General features: G+C 38.9%; 3 protein-coding genes across 3 annotated transcripts in view; 2 read left to right on the forward strand and 1 right to left on the reverse strand.

The window, feature by feature from the left end:
• Positions 1-7,859, forward strand: part of LOC131798994 (endosome/lysosome-associated apoptosis and autophagy regulator family member 2) — a 15,838-nt gene extending 7,979 nt beyond the window's left edge. The window contains exons 7-12 of the mRNA XM_059116662.2: positions 2,092-2,378; positions 2,942-3,294; positions 3,604-3,841; positions 4,441-4,634; positions 5,040-5,287; positions 5,451-7,859. Coding sequence (XP_058972645.2) covers positions 2,092-2,378; positions 2,942-3,294; positions 3,604-3,841; positions 4,441-4,634; positions 5,040-5,287; positions 5,451-6,049 — 1,919 coding nt within the window. The 3' untranslated portion in view covers positions 6,050-7,859. The remainder of the gene's footprint in view (positions 1-2,091; positions 2,379-2,941; positions 3,295-3,603; positions 3,842-4,440; positions 4,635-5,039; positions 5,288-5,450) is intronic.
• Positions 7,860-9,848: 1,989 nt separating this feature from the next.
• LOC131799079 (prostaglandin E2 receptor EP4 subtype-like) lies at positions 9,849-13,747 on the forward strand. The gene is made up of 3 exons (XM_059116752.2): positions 9,849-11,039; positions 12,108-12,318; positions 13,122-13,747. Exons 1-3 carry the CDS (start codon positions 10,236-10,238, stop codon positions 13,214-13,216), a joined length of 1,110 nt encoding a protein of 369 aa, XP_058972735.1. The 5' UTR covers positions 9,849-10,235; the 3' UTR covers positions 13,217-13,747.
• A 1,052-nt stretch (positions 13,748-14,799) lies between these two features.
• Positions 14,800-19,683, reverse strand: LOC131799029 (ectonucleotide pyrophosphatase/phosphodiesterase family member 5). Its single transcript, XM_059116693.2, is given in 3 exon segments — positions 14,800-16,920; positions 18,929-19,221; positions 19,224-19,683. Coding segments are annotated over 3 exon segments (1,401 nt in total). The 5' UTR covers positions 19,624-19,683; the 3' UTR covers positions 14,800-16,212.
• Between the last annotated feature and the right edge of the window lie 590 nt (positions 19,684-20,273).

Below are 20,273 nucleotides of genomic sequence, written 5' to 3' on the forward strand. Positions count from 1 at the left end.
TAGGTTTGTGACTTTTTCACTCAATTGAAAAGACTCGCGTTACTCTTATGAAATGGTTGAACGGAATACAGACTCCGAGCAGTCTCTGATTTTTCATAAAGATAGTGAGGTCACGCGTATCCTGTGAGCATGGAGAAGTCGCGAGACGAGAGACTCGTGTCTCGCGTCTTTGCCGCTCCATGTTCTAAGAGTTGGGCAAAGACAAGACACGTTACTTCTGATGCGATACAAGAGGTTCAGTGGTTATCTCGATTATCTAGACATATTTATTTACATGGTAAAGATTTGTTTATGAATTGATGCCAGTCCTATTTGGAAAGAAATGTTTTTGAAAGAAGAAAGAATACTAAGCAAAACAAAAGTTGTCTGCAACACTAAGATAGATAAGATAGAGTTAATATACATGGCTGTGGTATTTGTTTTTTGCTGCGTTCCGTATTTTTTTGTAAATTGTCCTCCAAAGTTGTCTTAAATTAAAGCCTTGAAAAGTGTCACGACAAGCCTTCGTTCGAGTGAAATTTAATTTCCGTAAAACTCTGAAAAGTAAAGAGATCCGATCAAACGGATTGTGGTTTTAGTGTAGGTACATGAATGTCTTACATCACACAAGAAATGAGCGAAATCCGTGTCTCAAGCAAAATCTACCGGACTGCTCTTACAGAGACACTATCTTAAAACTCCTGAAGGTAATTAACTTGTAACTTCTCCCTATAATATTCGTACATCATCATGCATACAGGTAATGAGAGTACTCAAACTTATCAGGTAGAAGTTATCTAACTCTAACACCGAATTTTCACAACTAAGTTTCAAAGAAATATGTAGCAGCTAGAGGGGAGAAATAACAGTTAGATCTTGAGAGTGAAAGGGTTGAGGATGGTCCTAACATTAAAAATGAGCTTTAGATAGGTTTAAAATTGAGACCATATCAAATGAGATGACAGTGTTCATTTAGATGAAAATAACTGATTATGTTGTTGTCATCTTAATCCTTTACTTCCCATAAGTCACCAAGAGGGAACCTCTCCTTACAATATTAATACACTTTCAAGCAGAAAAGTGATGAGAATAAGGATAAATATTATTAGGGTATTATTAAATGATCCAATACCAAATTCTCCAGACCAACATCCTAACAATTGTATTGCAGCCAGTAATTTAAAAGAGATTAACCTGAATGTGATCTTGGGAGCTAAAGGGCTCAGGAGGTTATTATTTATCACAATGCCCCTCTCCAGCTAGGAGGGTGAATGGGGTCTGGAAGACTGTTAGGGAAACCCGCAGTGGAGGCGGTGGCTGTGACCTTGGGTACAGTTGTTTGAAATAATAACCGAGGGTCCAATTTTAATCTGGGTTTCTTTTTCTTTGAATTAATGAATAACTAAATTTACAATTTATTGAGCTTTAATTTCAAGCCTCTAAGGACCTCGCAATATGAAAGAGAGAGAAACTTATGTTTCACGTAAACTTCAAATGCTTGAAAATTCCAACCTGTAGTAGGCAGACAGGTCGGTTTTTTACACAGCACAGTGGAGGAGTTGAACTTAACCAAGCGCAAATCTAGTGAGTAGCCGGGTGGAAGACCGGTGACCACCAGATTGCAAGTTCAGTGCCCCACAACTCAGCTGTGCCACCTTCCAAGTATGGGTTAATGTTGGGTTAGGGGAGAGGCCTCCCTTGCTTTATCCGAAATCCTTTTCCTGGTAACGTTCTCAATTGTTTTGAGAGCATCCAGTAATCAGATTGTTGAGAAAAAGAGTTAAACTGAAGTTTTTATTGAAGCTTTTTGATCTGAAATCATATTTTTCACACCAACTATGGTTTATCTTGACCCAGCTGCGAACAACCCACCCTTGCTTGCTTTGTGCTGTAGAAACCAGATTTAGCTCAAGGGCAAAGAGCTCCGGGATCAAAAGTACCCATAACTCAGAATCTGAGCAGCTGTGCGCATTTCTCTCCCCTAATCCATCATTAACCCCGACTTATTATCAGTTGAACGTTGTATGGTTAGGGAAGGGGTGGGTGCCTAGTTGCTCAGATACTGACATTGATGCATCTTTTTTATTCATTAACTTCCTTGTTGATTTTCAGTTGCAAATGTCAGCGATCCCAGGCGTCTTTGCGATCCAGCAGGGAATCCCAGTCTTAAACCAATTCGGTATCAATGTAAATGCGAGGGTGGGTTTGAGATCGTGAATGGAACCGGAGGAAACCTGCAGTGCAAACCGTGCGAAACTGGGTTCAAGTCACGTGGAGTCAAATGCGAGACCTGTGAGGCCGGTCATGTGGCGTTGCCAGGGAAACATTATAGTGTCTGGAGAAACAACACACTACCTGAGGGGTTCACCGCTAATTGTGTCGGGGATTGTGCTGTGAAGGTTTGTAAGAAAAATTTGGATGTAATAGATTTTTATAGGCGAAATTTGTTTCTGAACCATAATTTTTTTCGCCACTTATAGCATTTTGAGACTCCAGGTAGTGACCTTATCTTTTGAAAATTGTTTTCAAATGCACATAAAAAAATCGCTGCTATTTTGAAAACAGCTCGGAAACCTAAAAGCACCCGCGGCTCTGAAACAGCTGGTGCCCTACTGACCGCTTACCTATTACTGTACAAGCCCACGGCAACATGAAATCTATTTGTTTTTTATGCTAAAAGGCAAACTGTGGTAAGAACAAAAAAGTGGCACACAAGGCGTAGCCAAGTGTGTCGCTGATATTCTTGCCCATTTTCCATAAGTGACCAAGGTAGAATTTCTCCTTACAATATCAATACAATATCAAGCAGACAAGTAGCGAGAATAAAGAAATTTATCAATTAGGGGATTATTAGTAGATCCAATACCAAATTCTCCAAACTAACAACACAATAACTATATGGCAGACAGTAAGGAGAATCGCCATCTTGTGACGGGGCCTTGTTTCTCATGTTATTTTTTAGCGTGGCTGGATACCTTCTGGTCATGTAATCCGAACAGCACGTGTTGTTGGAAATGTGCGTACTTATCTGCAGTCATCAGAATTTACATTGGACTCCGAGTTAGCAAAAATCGCTTTTAACTGCTCCATCACCTGTAATGTGACTGGTGTTTCACAAAAATCTATGCCAGGGGAACATCTCGCTAACATCCAAGACTGTAACTTAGTATTTCAAGTTTGGAGTAACAACACGATTGTGGACGAACTAAACTGCACGCGTCCTAAGGGAAGATATTTCTACAGGCATGAAAATAAACGTGACGGCAGAGTTATTAGACATGTTTACCCGCTCAAGAAAGGACGCTTTTCCTTCAGGTACACAAAAATGTCAGCTGTATTTGCCACCGTCTATGGTATGTCATCGCACACCAGGCGAAACGCATACCGTCACCGAAATTCCACCTAGCCTTTTTTGTTTTTGTTAGTAGAATCAAATCTCTTTTCAATCCTAGTGGAGTCCAGTATGTCCGTGATCAATATTTGACAAGACTGATTTTAAGTTATTCAAGGAAACTCCTGCAAGATATTATTTCATCAAGTGCCGTCCTGATGTAAAGATTTGCGAACAGATCGTTGATTGCTTTTATATATCTCTCTCTCATTCTCCTAACGGTCTTTCCACAGATGGGTTTTCATCCAACAAGACGAGACACGAATGCTTTCCACTGCTTTTGAAGGAAAGCTCTACAATATTAGTGTACTTGGGGTGCAGAACGGAACAGCCAAGAACTGCACAGCATGCCCAGCGGGGTACCATAGTAACCCAGGCAACACTGATTGCACAATATGTCCAAACGGAACCAGCAGTCCACTTGGAGCAAAAAGTTGTATATCCTGCAAAGAAGGAACCTTTGCTGCTGCGGTAAGCTTTTTATCTTAAAACTAGCGCGTAGTGGCCTGACAGCAGTATAAGAGCGCATGCCCTCCCTGCTTGAGGCGATTCGCATTTTCGTCTCCAGTACCACGCGGTTTTACTCACCGTTTCCGACCATGTGACCAAACGAAACGAGGACCCGGGGAAGCAACTCTAGAATTTTGGTTGTTCCTGACTTTCTACATATATTTATCTCGGGCTTCCGAGCTGGACAACATGTATCCCCCAGGGGTTACGCTATCCAAAGGTTAAATTGCACTATCCTCCGGAGTGATACTTATTCGCTGGATAGCGCAATCCATCCTTAGACCAACTGGGACCGGGCTGTTTACCTCCAGAGAAGATGACAGCAAGAAGCCTTTCGGTAATTATGCTACTTACTAAGTTCATCTGAATATTACTCAAACGCTTAACTTAAATATTTCAACAGGTAACCGTTAAAAAAATGTTTAGAAGATTAGGAGGATGTTAAGATACTTTGTCCAATCGAAAATCTTACCTGTTATACCAATTCTTCACTGAGAGGCAGGGACTGTGTCTTACGGAGTCTTTTTTAAGTGACGATTTGTGTTCTTGGTAAATTGCAGAAGGGAAGTTCGCAGTGTCTTCCGTGCGGTCAAAACACGAAATCGCTTCCAGGTAAAGATGGCTGTGACACGAACAACTGTATGTTCAAGCCTGCGGATGATGTCGTGTATGACCTCAGTAAACTCTCCCGCCCTGGAGGGCCGATGATTGAAGCACTGTTCTATCGCCCAAGTTTACCTTGGAGACCACGACGGTGAGCAATAATCCTCGTAATTTCCCCCTCCCCGCATCCATACCTCTACCTCTCTTCTTGATAAGAAAAATGAATTTTTCCACTCCTGTACAGCTTTCGTGCCATAAATTCCATTTGCTTTCAATTTTGAAACTGATGACTCTTTTTTTTCCCAATGCGTGACACGTATCGCAACCAGCTTCACGCCGTGCTTTGTGCCAGTTATATGGCTTCTTGCGCTTGCCTTTTGCTAGAACGGTTGCAAATTCTCACGCAATCACCAATCACATTTTTCTTCAGGTCACACGATTCAACTCCTACCCCAACATGGTTTTAATTTTCATCCTATTCGTCTGGAATATGTGCTCTGGGTTTGCCCTTCTGTACAAATCATTTGCTGAACTAAATTTTATCTTTTATCCTTAGTTTGAGCATTTGGCCTTACCCCAGAGCTATTTACTTCAATCTCTGTACCCTTGATCATGACAACTCTTCGTGTGTTTACCGTAATCGGGTAACCAGAGTGCACACTCCCCGGCCTGTGATGTCGTGCAGGTCGTCGTGGTTTACATATGACACAGATTTAGGCTCCGTGATTGGCTACCGAAAAAAATCCGACGTCAAATCGGGTTTGTTCGTGGACCTGCTGAACGGGGACGAATGTTACCAGAGATGTAAGTTAATTTATATAAGAAATTTTAAAGAAAAGAAACGATTACTAAAAAAACCATAACTTTGATAAAAGAATGTGGAAAGATAAAGGATTTTTGCTAATACATGGTTGGGAAGTTTTCAATGTAGTGAAACCATTTCCTGTTTCTATGTTTTCCTTTCTAGACGGAAACACGCGCTATCAGACCACCCTCGACCTCAGGTGTGACGTAAGAGCGGGTGTCGGTAACCCAGCCCCCGAAAACAATTACACGAGCCCGATGCGCGGTGGCTGTAAATTCTACTTCGTGTGGAAGTCGTTGTACGCATGCCCAAAATGCCGTGACAGTGATGTGAATAGAATTATCGGCGAATGCATCAACGGAATGCGTAATGTGACCTACGTACGCAAAGTGCCTTGCTGGAGGCCTGGGAATGATTCGGGGCTTCCAACGACTAATGCAACAGAAAAATGCGAGACACCGACGTCGACTGTTATAGTAACTGTCAAAGTGAAGGAAAATGGTACAGTGGCGTATCAAGTACTAAAAGAAAACAAAGCCAATATAGCTTTGATTGGTGTAGGAGTCGTCATTATCGTTATCCTGGTGGGTGTGGCAGCATTCTTTGTGTACAAGCATCGAGCGTTGAAGTATCGTTATTACGGCATGTTGGCGAGAAACAAACCCATGAGCCGCCTTGAGGAAGAAGACGAAAGTAATTTTATCCACGACGATGAGCTAGCACAACCCTTCGATGAGATGTCACCAAGTGTGAAGACCTAGACAACTTCGTATATTCATCCCTTTAGCCCACTCCATGACTGAAAGTTTACATTTTTTTGAATGCAGTGTTATTTTGATGCTGAGTCACTTAGACTGGTTTTTCCCTCTTAATTAGTGTGCTCAAGAAACCATATAATTTTCACCTCTGCCTTTAAAATCTCCACCTGGCTACGGGCAAAACTACTCTGGTTATCGCAACAAACCATTTTTTGATTCAAGCAGGTCTTTTTCTGAAACTTCTTATTGTTAAAACATATCGCCAAGAGATGGATCAAAGGGAAAAGAGGCTTAATTACGTCATGGATGAGCGGCCAAGCTGTTAAGCACGATTCAAAATGGCGACGGTCAGTCGTGTAATTTCATCTCAAGTTTTTAATGGCGGATATGAAAATTATATCGTATCTGAAGTATGTTCCTTCATTAATGAAAAAGACAAGCTCAAGATTTATATGGGTGGGTAGTGGTCGAGGGACAAAAGTTTCAATAACTATTCTCATAAGCGGCTGCCAATGAAATAATGTTAAAGGTGGGTTTGCCCGAAAAGGAGCCGTAAGGGGGATCCTGAGGATAAGGAGACGGTGATAAAAGTCTTACAGTCAGCGGTAGACCGCTGGTAACCGGCCTTTATTGAACCTCTGGTGAAAGAAGAAAGAAAAATTGAGAGTTAGCCTTAATTGTTTAATGTGAGCACAACTCTTATAATACCCTTTTGATAATATGGATGAATTTTATGATTGTGATCAAGTACTTGTGAAAAACAAACTGGTTTAACATTTTCGCTCAAAGTTAGCAGTTATACATGTCAAATTGTACAGTATATATGGCTCCTGCCTGCGAAGTTACAGAGATAAGACCGATATATGATATCGTCGTTCGCACTTGTTGTCATAACAACATCAGCGACACACTATCCCCCGCCTTGAATGTGTCGTTTTTTGTTCTTTCAACAGATGTATCACCATGCTATGTATTTCCAACTAGATTGCAAATTCATCGCTCAATAAAGATGAAAACTTGCTTTTTTTTGCTAGCCAACTTTTACTTGGTTTTTTATCACGCATATATAGGAACAAAGTTCAAGGAATCTAGTAATTAATGTATGATCTTTTATTTTATCGTGTTGTTTTATTTCTTACTCTGTAACACAGTTTAAATTAAGTTTTATCGTGCTTGTTTTGCCTTTTAGACTTTTCAACGTAGTTGGGTTTTTTTAAGTAGACAGAATTTTCTGTTTTGCATTGAAAATAGAGTAAATTTTGTTTTTATTTGAGAGTAAAGAAAAACATCTCATTTAACGTATCCTTGTGAAATGACTCTGATCTTTCGGTGTTTTTTGTGATAGGATTGGATAAATGACTTTAAAAGTTAATCAGTGGAATTCTTTGATATAATTTTAGCTGTAATTTTATGAATTGAAAGTGATGTAGATAGCAAACGTCTTAGTCTGATTTTTTATTCGGTGCAAAATTCTGTTTTCTTTGAGCTCTTTTTGTGATAAGACCAAATACTGTTGCACGTGTTATTAGGTTTAAAACACCGAAAAATGCTGAATTTTATCACCATTAAAGTTAATCAACGACTTGTACATCTTTTAATAGTGAGATCTAATGGCGTGTCAAGTTGGATTCTATGTGTTCAGACCTTTTTTTAAGTTAAGGAAAACTTGTATTAATAAAGTATTAATGTATTAATGATTTAGAATTCCTTTCGCCGACTGTAAGTTATAGTTGTTTATTTGTGTGGAAGAGATTTTCAATCACCGTATTTAGTTCCTCTCGTTAAATGTTTGATTAAACTTGAAGTAGAAATATTTAAAATGGCCTACGTCCACACGAACCTGTTTGCGTTTGTATATGCGTCAATATTTTTCTTTTCTCTGGTAACAGTCCGATTCACTCTCAGAAAGAATTTGTTATGCTCCCTTACGACTGCAATACCATACTTTGTTGACTCTTTAATCCTTATGAGTGACTAGCAGCTAATTTCTCCCTACAAAATCAGCCCTGAATCACACGTGAAGGTCACGAGAATAAAGGAAATGATCGCGAATTGAAGGAACTTGATTGTTAAGAATATTCTCCTTGTTAGCGGCTAAGGAAATATATATAGAACAGTATGGAGAATATGCATACTGATGAAAGGTTTAAAAGGAGTCAGTTTGTGTTATCGACAGGATTGGGACTTGCTAAACAACCGCCATACTGCAAAAAGAAGACCAGTTGTAAAAAGAACAATTTCGAACAGATACAAATGGAGGGTTAGTTACGCAAGCGTTGGCAAATTTGTTTGTTAAGGAAGATTAAAGTGTTGGCTGGCACTATCTTTTCGCAACTCCCACTTATTTCATTCAAACGTGACAAAAACATAGGCAACTTTTTAGTCAGGAGTTCATTTCAAACCAATGACCAATCTGGAACTTTTAAATGCGCTCGCTCACGATACAAAACTTGTCCTTTCATTCATAACGTAGAGAAAATATCGGGACCCAAAAGATCCATTAAGATCATTGATCACTTTACGTGTACCTCCGCAAATGTTATTTACTGCATAACTTGCACTAATTGCAATAAGTTATACATCGGCGAAACAGGTAGACGACTGGGTGACCGATTCCGAGAACACCTTCGCGATGTGGAAAGAAATGACAAGGACGCATCCAAACCAGTCGCTAGACACTTTAATCTTCCTTATCATTCTAAACAGCATATGGCAGTTTGCAGCCTTTCCTTACATCTAGGCAGTTCGGAAAGCCATAAAACACTAGAACAAAAATTTATATTCCAAATCGGCACCCTTAATCCCCACGGAATCAACGAGCGCTTTTCATTCCACTAATTTATTCCTGTTTTCTCGTCACCATATTCCCACCAATGGCATAGCTCCACTTTCTGCATATAAACCCACACACAACCCACAATTCCTCTAATCGCTCTGACGAAGGGCTAACGCTCGAAACGTCAGCTTTATTACCCTTTACGGTGGCTAATTTACGTTTTCAACCCAGTTGTTAACACTAAATTACCACTTGAGGAAAGCTTGCCGGCCAGGGTAAAAATTCCCTTGGAAACTTTCTCAGTGGACTAACTTACACTGCAGTATTAATATAAGTTCATAACGAATTTCCTTAAAAATTCGAGAAGTGGCCTCTGAATGTTTAGACAAAGGAACTTGCCAAATGAAAAACTATGGTATCTTTTCAGTATAGATTTCCAGCAGAAACTTTTCATTGTTTGAAATAAATTATAGGTGAAAATAACGTCTACTGCCACAGTGGTTGTATTTTCACCGCCAGGAAAGAAAATTAAAGAGGAATATTGTGCAAAAAAATGTTTCTTGAGCCTTGTTTCCGAAAGGGATAGTAAAATGATGACAGGGTGTCTCAATTTTTCTAAGTTTGAGGAATTCGCTGTTTGTTACTTTCTCTACACGATGCACTCAACTGCTTATGGTCTTCATGGTACGTGATCATGCCGTTGGAAAACAAGTTCTTGAGTGTATCGCCTAATATTTGATATGTAATATCCAAAATATAAGATTGTTACTTCTGATACTTTATAACATACGGCCTAACATAAGCTATCGACCAAAAATTAGTAGGATAGCCACCTGTTGCTACAGGTGACTCATAATATCCCCTTGTGTCTGTTGTTTCAAATCCTGACAGTTGATTGGCTGATAAGAATTCTGATAATGACTTGGAGTTTATATTTACACGCCGCGCGAAATGGAGTCATCTCTGTTTTAATATCAGGAATAACGAAAATGAGATACAAAAACAACACCCTTTGAGCAAGACGACTTTTCAGCGCAGAGAAATTATCGCCTGGTTAACGGTAATTTTTCTGTTGGAGCTTTGTGATAGCTGAAGCGAACTTTCGCCCAAAGTGGAGAAAACCATTTGAGTGGATATTTTTCTTGCTTATTCCTTTGAAACTGCATTGGGTTTTGCCTACGATGCCTCGATGTGCCATTGTCAATTAATTCCTATTCAATATCTTCGAAAAAACAATTCTTTATTCAATAGTTTCGGATTTCATTCACACACTGTTTTCAGGGCCTCTAAAGAAGAATTAATCAACAACCGACGTTAAAGTGCAGGAGCTGAACATCGTTCGCTACGCTCTAAGCAGGGAATTTGTTCGCTCACAGAACAGTGCGTTTTGGAAAAGTTCCTTACAAACTTGCCATGACCGGGCGCGGATTCGGCTTGGAGGAGTTCAGCGATGAACAGTTTCTTGTCGGCGGAGTTACACTTCTGTTTACAGGACTGATCGGTTTTTTTGGTAACCTGCTTGTTTTGATTGTCACATACAGAATTCTTCGGCACAAGAGAAACATTCCTAATGTACTAATACTATTTTTAGCCTGGACAGACCTGTTAGTATTTCCTTTAGCGTATCCGCAATCACTGATAAAGTATTTCTTCGGAGTCTACATCGGTGACTATATGGGTTGCGATTTTCAAGCAACAGCTATCACATTTCTCTTCATGTCTTCCATTATTCTGGTTGTTGTAATGAGCGTCGATCGCCTTCTGGCATTAAGTGAACCATTTTACTATGACAGGCATGTGATTTACGACAAGGAGAAAGTGAAGGTGGCTTCTATCGGCGTCGGATGCTCGGTTCTTACTGTAAGTTTACTTCCCGCCTTTGGAGTCAGCAGAAATGTTCTTCACTTTCCTGGCACATTCTGTTTATTTGAATGGAACTCGACCTCATTTGATGGCCGAGCGCTGCTTTACATTTTTATGTCTTCGTTAGCTTTTGCTATGTTTCTGGTCGTTTCGTGTAATTTAACTACAGTTATAATGGCTTTGAGACTTGCGCGTCGAAGACAGGATAGCATAAATAAGCCTCGTTCTGATGAAGAGGCGGCGAACTCAAGGCCTTTAGACCATCACTGCAGCTCTGGAAAAATGGAAATTCAGTTCGCTAAATTAAGTGGTGCTGTCGCCATTACTTTTTTTAGTTGCTGGAGTTTGTTTCTGGTAAGTAAACCCACCTGCCGTGACGTCTGAGTGAGAGATTCCTTTCCGTGCATGAAACTCCTAGACGACTCACTTTGAATTGTATCAGTTCAACGCTACAATTTACACTTCGGCTCGACAACCACACGCACTGCGACGGAACAGCGCGATCGTGGCACGACTAGAAAACAAGTGATGGACCATCCAGTGACGCGTCATCACGACGATCACACGACAACAGTTCGATTTAACTGCAGACCGCGACAACTACATTGATAACACTGAAATATGACCATAATACGAATGAAATGCGATTACAAATCGACCACGACTCGATTTATTCATTACGACTGTATATAAGACGACTTGACTACGGCTCCACCGCGACACGACGACATTATGGTCACAGCTTACCCTCACTACTGGTAGTATCGGTGATATCGTACCCACCGGTGATATCGTACCCACGGCCGTTTCGTACCCAAAAAGAAGTCGATTCGTTCCTAAGTTTGAGTCGGTTCGTACCCAACTTTGGGTAGGTTCGTAACCAAACCAAACCGCCGGTTAATACCAAACCGCTAATAACCGGAGTCATACATTTATTCGAAATACCTCACGCACGGACGCGTGAACAGATGTCAATGGTTGCGCACGACAAGTTGGCAGAGTCAAGCAAGTAAATTACAAAGAAACTTCTGTTCTGTGTACTGGTGACCTTCTTCACAAATAAAACTTAATTATTGCCTAGTTGAGCGTGATATTTTTAAAAGAAAAGCATATTGTTTTTACCTGGGCCTTTTAACATAACAGTTCGTGTAAGTGCGATACATTTTCTCCAATTGTTTATATGGAAAACATCCTTTGTTGGTTTGGTTACGAAACGCAACGACCGAGCTGGATACGAAACGATTGGGTACGAATCGACCGGTAACCGTACTCCTTATGCGTTAAACCGATCACTGGGTCCTTCCAATTCTTTCTCCTTTTTTTTCTTTTAAATGTCTTCATTTAAGAACTCTTCCTTCTTTTTTTCAGTACTTTTTGCTCGCAAGGACAGATTTTTACATATTTATTTTTGATATTTTCTAGTTAAGGGTGACGCTTATCCAAAATGGCTGGCCATTTGAGGAGTTGATCGACTTCATTGCGGTGCGGCTGGCTTCCCTTCACACAGTTGTCAACCCTTGGCTTTATCCTTTGACTAGGAGGAAATATCGCGATGCATTCTGGTACTTACTGACGTTGTTTGTGTACTATGCCACCTGCACACTACTGGTAACCAGGCCTGGTACCACCTTGGGTAAGTAAGGGGAGAGGGGAAGGGGGACATAACACCACAACACGTAACACAACACTTCTTCCTGGCGCCAACGGAAGAATGATGTGGCAGTGTCACACCAATTGGACATGACAGAGGGTTTACGTTTCAGAGTTCCAGTTTTGTAAGGAAATGTGTACAGTTTTTTATAACTTACTTTGATAAAAAAAGCAATTTTTCCTAGAGGGCCCTTGTTTTGAAACAGTGGTGCCAATTATACAGTGGAGATAGCGTAGGTGTAAGCTTAAATGAAAGGGAAATATTTCTTTAAAAAAAAGACATTACTAGGACAAAGTAAAAAAAAAAGAAGTACACATATCTACATGCAGAGAATCAGCTGAAGAGTAATCGTTTCAGTCTTGATTCAAAATTATAAATTTGATTCCGTTTTTAGGTGTGTCCTTCTACCTTTTACATCCTAACATGAGTATGCAAGTTCTCCATTCTGTTCTCTTTGCATTTCCCATCTTACTTACAAGGAGAATTTGTCTAACAATCGAGAGTTTCTCCATCGAGTTTGCGATCATTTCCTTTATTGTCATGACCTAAATGCATGTTTCAAGGGTGATACTTTAAGGAGATATTAATTCAATACTAGCTACTCTTAGAGGCGCAAGGGATAAGGCATCACGATTTGGCGCCTCCTCGTCTCCGGTTTCCCGCAATACTGATAATTCTTCCCTTACGCTAATTTTTTGGTCGTTGTTCATTCGACGTACTTAGCTGAATAACAGGGACTTCTTTCAACATAAAAAACAATTTGTAATAAAGTTTTCTTTTTACAGATGAAATAGTTGGTATTCAGTCTGAAGCAAGTCAGGTCCGTGAACTCTACCGAGAGGAGCGACGACGATCAAGTGCCCAGCGGCTTGTCAAATAAAACGAGCATATCGAGTTGCATGTCAAACTCGTCACTGGGTCTGATGGGTGTTTAAATCAGGATTGGTGTATGCTAAATGGGCAGAACACGGTATGGCAAATCTTAATTCCTGCAGTCTCCATTCCTGTTACAACTCTGCCCAGAGTAGCGACGACAATCAAATGCTCAGCTCAGCGGCTGGTCAAAAAGCAGGATGTTTTTCGGGTTAAAAACAGCGATAAAGAAAGTTTACTCGAGGTCATTCAAGTGCGTAGTTCACATAATTATTTTCTGAGCAACTGTCTAACATAACAATAAACTATCAGTCATTGAGTTCCATCTGAAATCGGATCGATTTCTGGTTTTTGAACCCAACAATCAAGGAAATTTCTTTTCAGATGATTTACAAGCATATCGAATATTAGATGTTTCGCACATGTGCATGGAGACTGCGCCTTCTGAAGGTGGTAGCGTTAGGGCGATTGTGATAAATAGCCTGGGGTAGATAGCCTGAAAATTTCATTTAATTACTGAACGCTTTTCGCATCTCTTCTAAGACAACAGAAAGGGAAACAAAAAAGAACAAAAAGAGAAGACAAGGGAAACTACGATCATTATTTTCTGAGAATACGCTGCATTCTATCTTGTCAACTTTCCAAGAATATGGACAAAATTGAAAAAGGTTGTGAACACAGAGGAAAAACAGAAGTGTACATTAAAAAGAAATTCAAGTAGAAAAAATCGCTAGTCTTTAGTAGATTGTTTTAAATACCTGTAAATCAAAATATAATTAAACTAAATATTTAGGTTAAAAGCCTGCGGGGCCTCGGCAAGGGAGGGGGGAGGGGCTGATTGGTGGGGTGGAGATCACTTACAGAACAGGTAGATGCCACCAAACAAGGTATGGGTTTCGAGGTCTTGAGTTACCCTAAGCGACCTAACCCTCACCATATTTTACTTGTGAGCCTTTTCAACGGGGTGTGTTATGGACCGAATCCGGAAGCATTTAATGAGGCGAGATTTGTTAGAGCAAACTTTAAATATTGTTCCCTTTAGGGGAGGTGAGGGTAAAGGTTTGCACAGTCTCAGGAATATGATTAGTTCCTTCTTGACATCATGGCCAATATACGCCCCCTCCTTCTTCTATCTAATCCACATCCTCGCTTCCTTTAAGTACAACAATATGTGACAAATTTGTTTACACATTGATCTTTTCAACCCCCTATTAACTCAATTTTATCTCTTTTGCCCTTTGACCACGCATGTTAAAAGTAGCACCTTGTACGGTCGCACGGTCGTACGGTCGTACATCCAAATTTTTTCGGCTTGATGGGTTACTACTATTTTGTATGATTATGGGGCTACGTTCTGCGAGCTCCGCTACTATGTCTAATAATGTTACAGCATAACGAACATGGTAAGGATGTTGTAAAGCTCAAATCGCAAAAAGGAAGATTCAGACTCAGAATCAAAATTAGACGTTCTTATTAGGAAAAGTGAGTGTAATCGAAAGAGTAAATTCAATATTTAAGGATAAAATGTAGAAAAGACAAAAAATAGCCTTTGATCTCAAAAGGAAATGAACTTTATTGACAATTGTGAATAGTTCATGACTAAAATTTTTCTCATTCTTTTCAATTTTCTCTTCATAGACGTGATAATTTAAAATTAATTTAGTGACATGTTCTCCATAAGCTTTTTCACCTTGTAGTCTATTGTTTTAATGATCACATTTATTCTGACAAGATTTAATTAAGAACCGTTCACTTTAGAATTGATTTAAATTGGGCCAGTATTCCGTACACCCATCGATTAAGTCTTACAAAATAATGTTGTTAATAGAATGGTACAACTTGACAAAAGTTGAATGAAAAATGGTTAATTTTCTATTTTTTTGGAAGTTTCTCTTCATAGTCACAAGAATTTTAAGGCAATCATGAGTAATATGTTCTCCATTATTTTTTTTTCCAAGTTTTAATGATCTCAGTCATGTTGGAACAAGACTGAATCAATCACAAATAAATGAATACCTGGTTATGATAACAGTGGACTTGGAATTTATTTAAATTTGGACAGTATTCCATGCATTCCATCAATTTAGCCTTGCAAAATGACCTTATTAAAAGTCTAGTGCAACTTGCTTAACGTTGAATAAAAAAAGGTAATTTACATTTTTTCTATAAAAGACATCAATAATAAAAGTAACAATTTCTGTTCATAAACTGTCCATAGTTTGACAAGCCTTCTATCCTTCTTGAGGAGCCCATTCTGAGTAAATGTCTACTATCTTGAGATGACAGCACTTTAGTGAACCAATATTTCTTCCAAACAAAACCACATTGATCAAATTCTATTTCACTGTGTAATATACCATGCTGTATAAATATATTTTGCAAGTAAAAATTAACTTACTTGAACTTCCATATACTAACTAATTAAATATCTAGTAATCTGAAATGATTTCAATCATCAATTAATGTGTACTTTGCAATCAAGTTGGTGAACAACATTCCAAACCTTGAATGTTAGATGAACTTAAAAGCAATCCAATCAAATTGAACAACACATTAAATTGTGCTCTTTCAATAATAATAATAATAATAATAATAATAATAATAATAACTAAACCCCAATGCAGAGTATAAATGAAGTGTGATAGTAAAACTATGTCAAAAAGTTATTTTTCTAATACTATCCATACCTCTTACAAACTAGTTCTGAGTCTGTCTTGTAAATTATGAGCTAAGTTTTTAGTCCACTCAAATTAATAGCCCAAGCACATAGAATGGGCAATAAATCAGAGCGCAAAAAAAGAGGTTCTGTAAGTTACAGTATGAACTAAGAAAACAAATTTAGTGAGATATGAATTATATCTTGGGATTCAAATAGAGGGGGGAGATTTCAATTCAAACCAAGTTCTGAATTGTGGGGACTGCACAGTGAAATATTGCAGGCTAACTGATCAAAAATAGTGCACCTACTAACTGGTAGATACAATAAATTTATTATTTGCCTACTCAAAGATCAAAGTCTGATATTCCCAAATCATAGATATGTCCATATTGCCGCATTCTGCAATGATTTTTGACACAAAAAGAGACAATGCCATAACTCATCAGCAGAAAAACAACAAATGAAATTACTGAAAGTACAATAAGTGCTGTGACATCCTGTTTAACTTCTTGTGGAGCTATTTTCAGGAGCTGCTTAACTGCTAATAAGGAGCCATTGTTTGATGAAGGCTCAATTCCAAGTATGTGGCACATTAGGGGATAAATGTGAACATTTTCAAAGGGTTCAGAGATAAAGTTTGATTTGAATGCAGGTCCTTGAGCAAGGAAAAAAGGATGCATGTCTGAATACTTGTTACTGTAACCATGGTTTCCATGAGTATTTATTTCTGATATGGACCTGGTAATTATCCACTGATCATCCGCAACAATTAAAATTGGCATGACCCGTCTGTTGTGTTTGTAATGGAACTCTTCCGGAATTTCTTTCTTGAGGTAAACATTAAGATGTGGAATAACTTTGAGCTTTTTGTACGTCTTGTCTAACATGCCATCCTTGGGTAAAACATGGAAATAAACATCCTTTGGTCGGTCTGATTTTCCAGGCCAGGCCACGAGAGTGTACCAGTCAGATGGTAAAAACTTGTCTAATTCAATGATGCGAGAACTGTTCAGTTCGGCCATTCCATGATCACTGGTGATAATCAAGTTGACCTTAAGGAGAAAGTATTTATTCATCTTAGTGTGTTAACTATTTAACTATTCAAAGCTTAACAATGGTTAGCATCTTATTTCTCCTAAAAAGAAATACTGCTGAGTCATTCATTCAGATCATGAGGATAAAGGAAATGATCACCACCCTAAGAAGCTTTGATTGTTAAACAAATTCTCCTTGTCAGTATCATAGGAAATGTAGAGATAATTATGGAGAATATGGGTACTAATATTCAGGTTTAAAGGGTCAAGCAATTATATCACTCATTGTTGATAATGTAACTTCTTAAAATGTCAATAAGTTATCTAGCAATTTTTTGAAGAGAATACATCACCAAATTCTCTTCACTAATTTGATAGAAAATGTGGCAACAAGACAGGATGTAGTGATCAGATCCTGGGAATAAGTGATGGCAATGGAACTGAGTGGACACAATTCAAGGTGTTAACCAGCAACTAATTTGAAATTGGCCAATATAGTTGGCTATAACCAATCTGGTATCCAGTAGGTTTGAATGAAATAATTGTTTTATTAAATTTCATTAAATACTAATCATATGGATATTTGGAGCCTTTTTTTCTGTGCGACAATATGCATTTCCATGTAAGGTGACTTGAAATAGGTGCTGATAACCAGATTTGAATAAGTGAATCAGAACACTAGAAATGTCATATTCAGAGTTGAAAATTTAATAACTGTGCATGCTTGTCATTGGCTGTTTAACTATCGGATTTCACCATTTCCAGGGTTCTTGTAATCACACAGGTAAAAACAGACAGTTTGGCTGCAGGAGCAATTGCTAAATTAAGGGCCTGTTTACATGGAGATGGGGGACCCCAGGTAGGTGAGGTAAACCACTTAGCTGTGGTCAAAAAATAAAACGCATTTACATACAATCTTACAACCCTGGGGTGCTGGAGTGAGGTTTCTTGAGGTTGTTGTTGCGCTTGCAATTAAGGAGTTTGAGCAGAGGCATCCTGAGCTCACATCTTGAGAAAGATGAAAGATTAATTCTCTGACACATATTTATTTATTCATGAAAGTGTCACGCATTGTGTTACCGGTGTTAGGTTATGCGAGGAAACGTTGACTTAATATGTTATACTGAATAGTCTGGGAAACAAAATATGGTCATTTTACAATGCTAAATATTCCAAAATGTGAACATTTAACAGTCCTTGTGTGTCCATTGTGGTTTCTGGTGATTTCTGCCATGAGACAGCTAGGAAATGTACAAAGTTTTAAAACATACATGTTTTTGCTTTTGAGCTTTTTGCCATGAACACAACCCCAGCTAGGCAGGGGTTGTAAACATGATCAAGATGAAATAAGAAATTATATGGACAGGGGGGTTACACCACCTAGGCAGGTTACCTCACCTACCTGGGGTCCCCCACCTCCACGTAAACAGGCCCTAAGGCAATTTAAGGGCACAGTAGACCTTCAAGTCCCAATTTTCTTTTAATTTTTTTTTTAATTCAAGTGCCAATTTTCTTTTCTTTTTTTTTTTTTTTAATTCAAACTAAGCATTACTATTTAAAACACAATCTGCAAAAATAATTTGGGAAAGATTTCGGCATAGAAAAGCCATCCGTTGTTTTTGCAATTGTTCTCTTTATCCCAGAATTGTATATTTAATGAATATGTATGACTACAAGTTAAATTATTGAAACGCGCGCGAGTTATTTACAAAAATGTCTTTTCGAACTGAATTTTTAGCCCACCACAGTGTCAATAGTCAATTACAACATGATGAAATAAATGACTATCGAGATTTTCGCAGGAGACTACAGTTAAATGATCTTGTTTATCAAAGAAATCAGTAAAATCAAAACAGTCGCTTGAGTTATCGACTTGATGCTTGAACCGAACGTTTAAACCAAAAATTTCAGTGCCGTGATGTATTCGCGATAATTTCTCAAAACAAATATTAGTAAGCCCAACAGCAGCACTACGTAATATGGGTAAACAAGGAAGTTCATTAGTACAATGCACGCGAAACCTTACCTGATCCAACAAACCTCGATTTTGCAAACTTTTCAATAGATATCCAGTAACGTTGTCTACCCTGCGTATAACTTTATGGAGCTCTGGCGAATTTGGGCCAACTTGATGGCCAGTATGGTCTGGCTCGTTAAAATAAGCAGCGAGAAAACTAGGAGGGTCATTTCCTTCTAGTTGATCGAGCAGGTACTGCACTCTTTTCTTGAAAGGAAGTTTGTTGTTGTACTTTAAAAAATGTGTAGGCGTTTGCCCTTTTACTTCCGAACCTGGCCAGAAAACAACGGCGCTTTTTTTAAGGCCTTCTGATTCGTTATCCAAACAGGTTCGCCATTCCACCATTTGATATCCAAGAAAGAAGGCGAACCAATATGAAAGGTTTCGTTGAAAACAGGATCGTACATGTTATTCCCGAGGATTCCATGGCTCTCTTCGTACAACCCTGTCACAATCGTATAATGATTAGGAAATGTCTTTGTGACAAAAGTATTAATAATGTGTTTAGCCTTTACTCCATTTCGTACGATGGAATCGAAATTCGGAGTTGGAACTTTGTCAAGGTAGTCCCAACGGAATCCGTCGAAAGAAATCAGAATTACGGTCGGTTGCGTGAGCGTTATCTTCTTGTTCACTGAGGCAAATGCTTCTTGACTAGGTAGAAATAAAAATAAAATAAAAACGTGAAAACGTCCAAATTTCATGACATCGAAAAAGGCAGAATGACCGAGTTGTTACATTCCCAGTTCCAATAAGTTGTTTCCGGAGATGGCAGCTGTTGGCTTCGGCTCGCTAAGGAGTCTGGTAGTTTATCCCGAGCTACCGCTGACCCCATGCACCTCAATTAGTAAGGCCTTATGTTTGCTCTGGTATGTTGGTACTTAGTGGGTCAGGTGGGTTTCCCGGTAAAAAGTTGATACCTGGCTAGGAATAGACAGCCCAAACGGTCTCGGTTGCTCGAGTTTGTTTCCTTTGAGAAGAGAGCCCGGCATAGATAACCGACCCACAAGTTGAATTGAGCAACTGTGCGAAAGCGCGCGAATTGTGTTTGTCTTAATCAAACGAAATTAGATGCTCGAGATGGGCTGGCTAAAACAGAGGACTAGGAAAAAATCCCACTTTTCATAATTTTCACAGCAATGTAAATTTCTCAGAATCATCTTTTTGAAGAACCTTTATAGACACTATTATGGCAATGTTAAAGATAATATGCAACAAAACAACTTGCACAGCAATAGAAAATACTTTCGTCTCCTTTGCGGTCCTTCCTTGAGTTGTCATTCAAGAACCTCCTTCAATAGAAGCGTTGATTGTGAGCGTTGCGTGATATGACAAAGGACCAATTCACGGGAGA

Source organism: Pocillopora verrucosa, chromosome 13 (genome assembly GCF_036669915.1).
Source record: "Pocillopora verrucosa isolate sample1 chromosome 13, ASM3666991v2, whole genome shotgun sequence".
In the NCBI taxonomy this organism is placed as follows: domain Eukaryota; kingdom Metazoa; phylum Cnidaria; class Anthozoa; order Scleractinia; family Pocilloporidae; genus Pocillopora; species Pocillopora verrucosa.

What these genes read in the sequence shown, in the direction of transcription:
- LOC131799079 (XM_059116752.2), top strand. Translation starts at nt 10,236, where the DNA reads ATGACCGGGCGCGGATTCGGCTTGGAGGAGTTCAGCGATGAACAGTTT. An exon ending in GTTGCTGGAGTTTGTTTCTG is followed by an intron (nt 11,040 to 12,107) that starts GTAAGTAAACCC and finishes GATATTTTCTAG; the next exon opens with TTAAGGGTGACGCTTATCCA. An exon ending in CAGGCCTGGTACCACCTTGG is followed by an intron (nt 12,319 to 13,121) that starts GTAAGTAAGGGG and finishes TTCTTTTTACAG; the next exon opens with ATGAAATAGTTGGTATTCAG.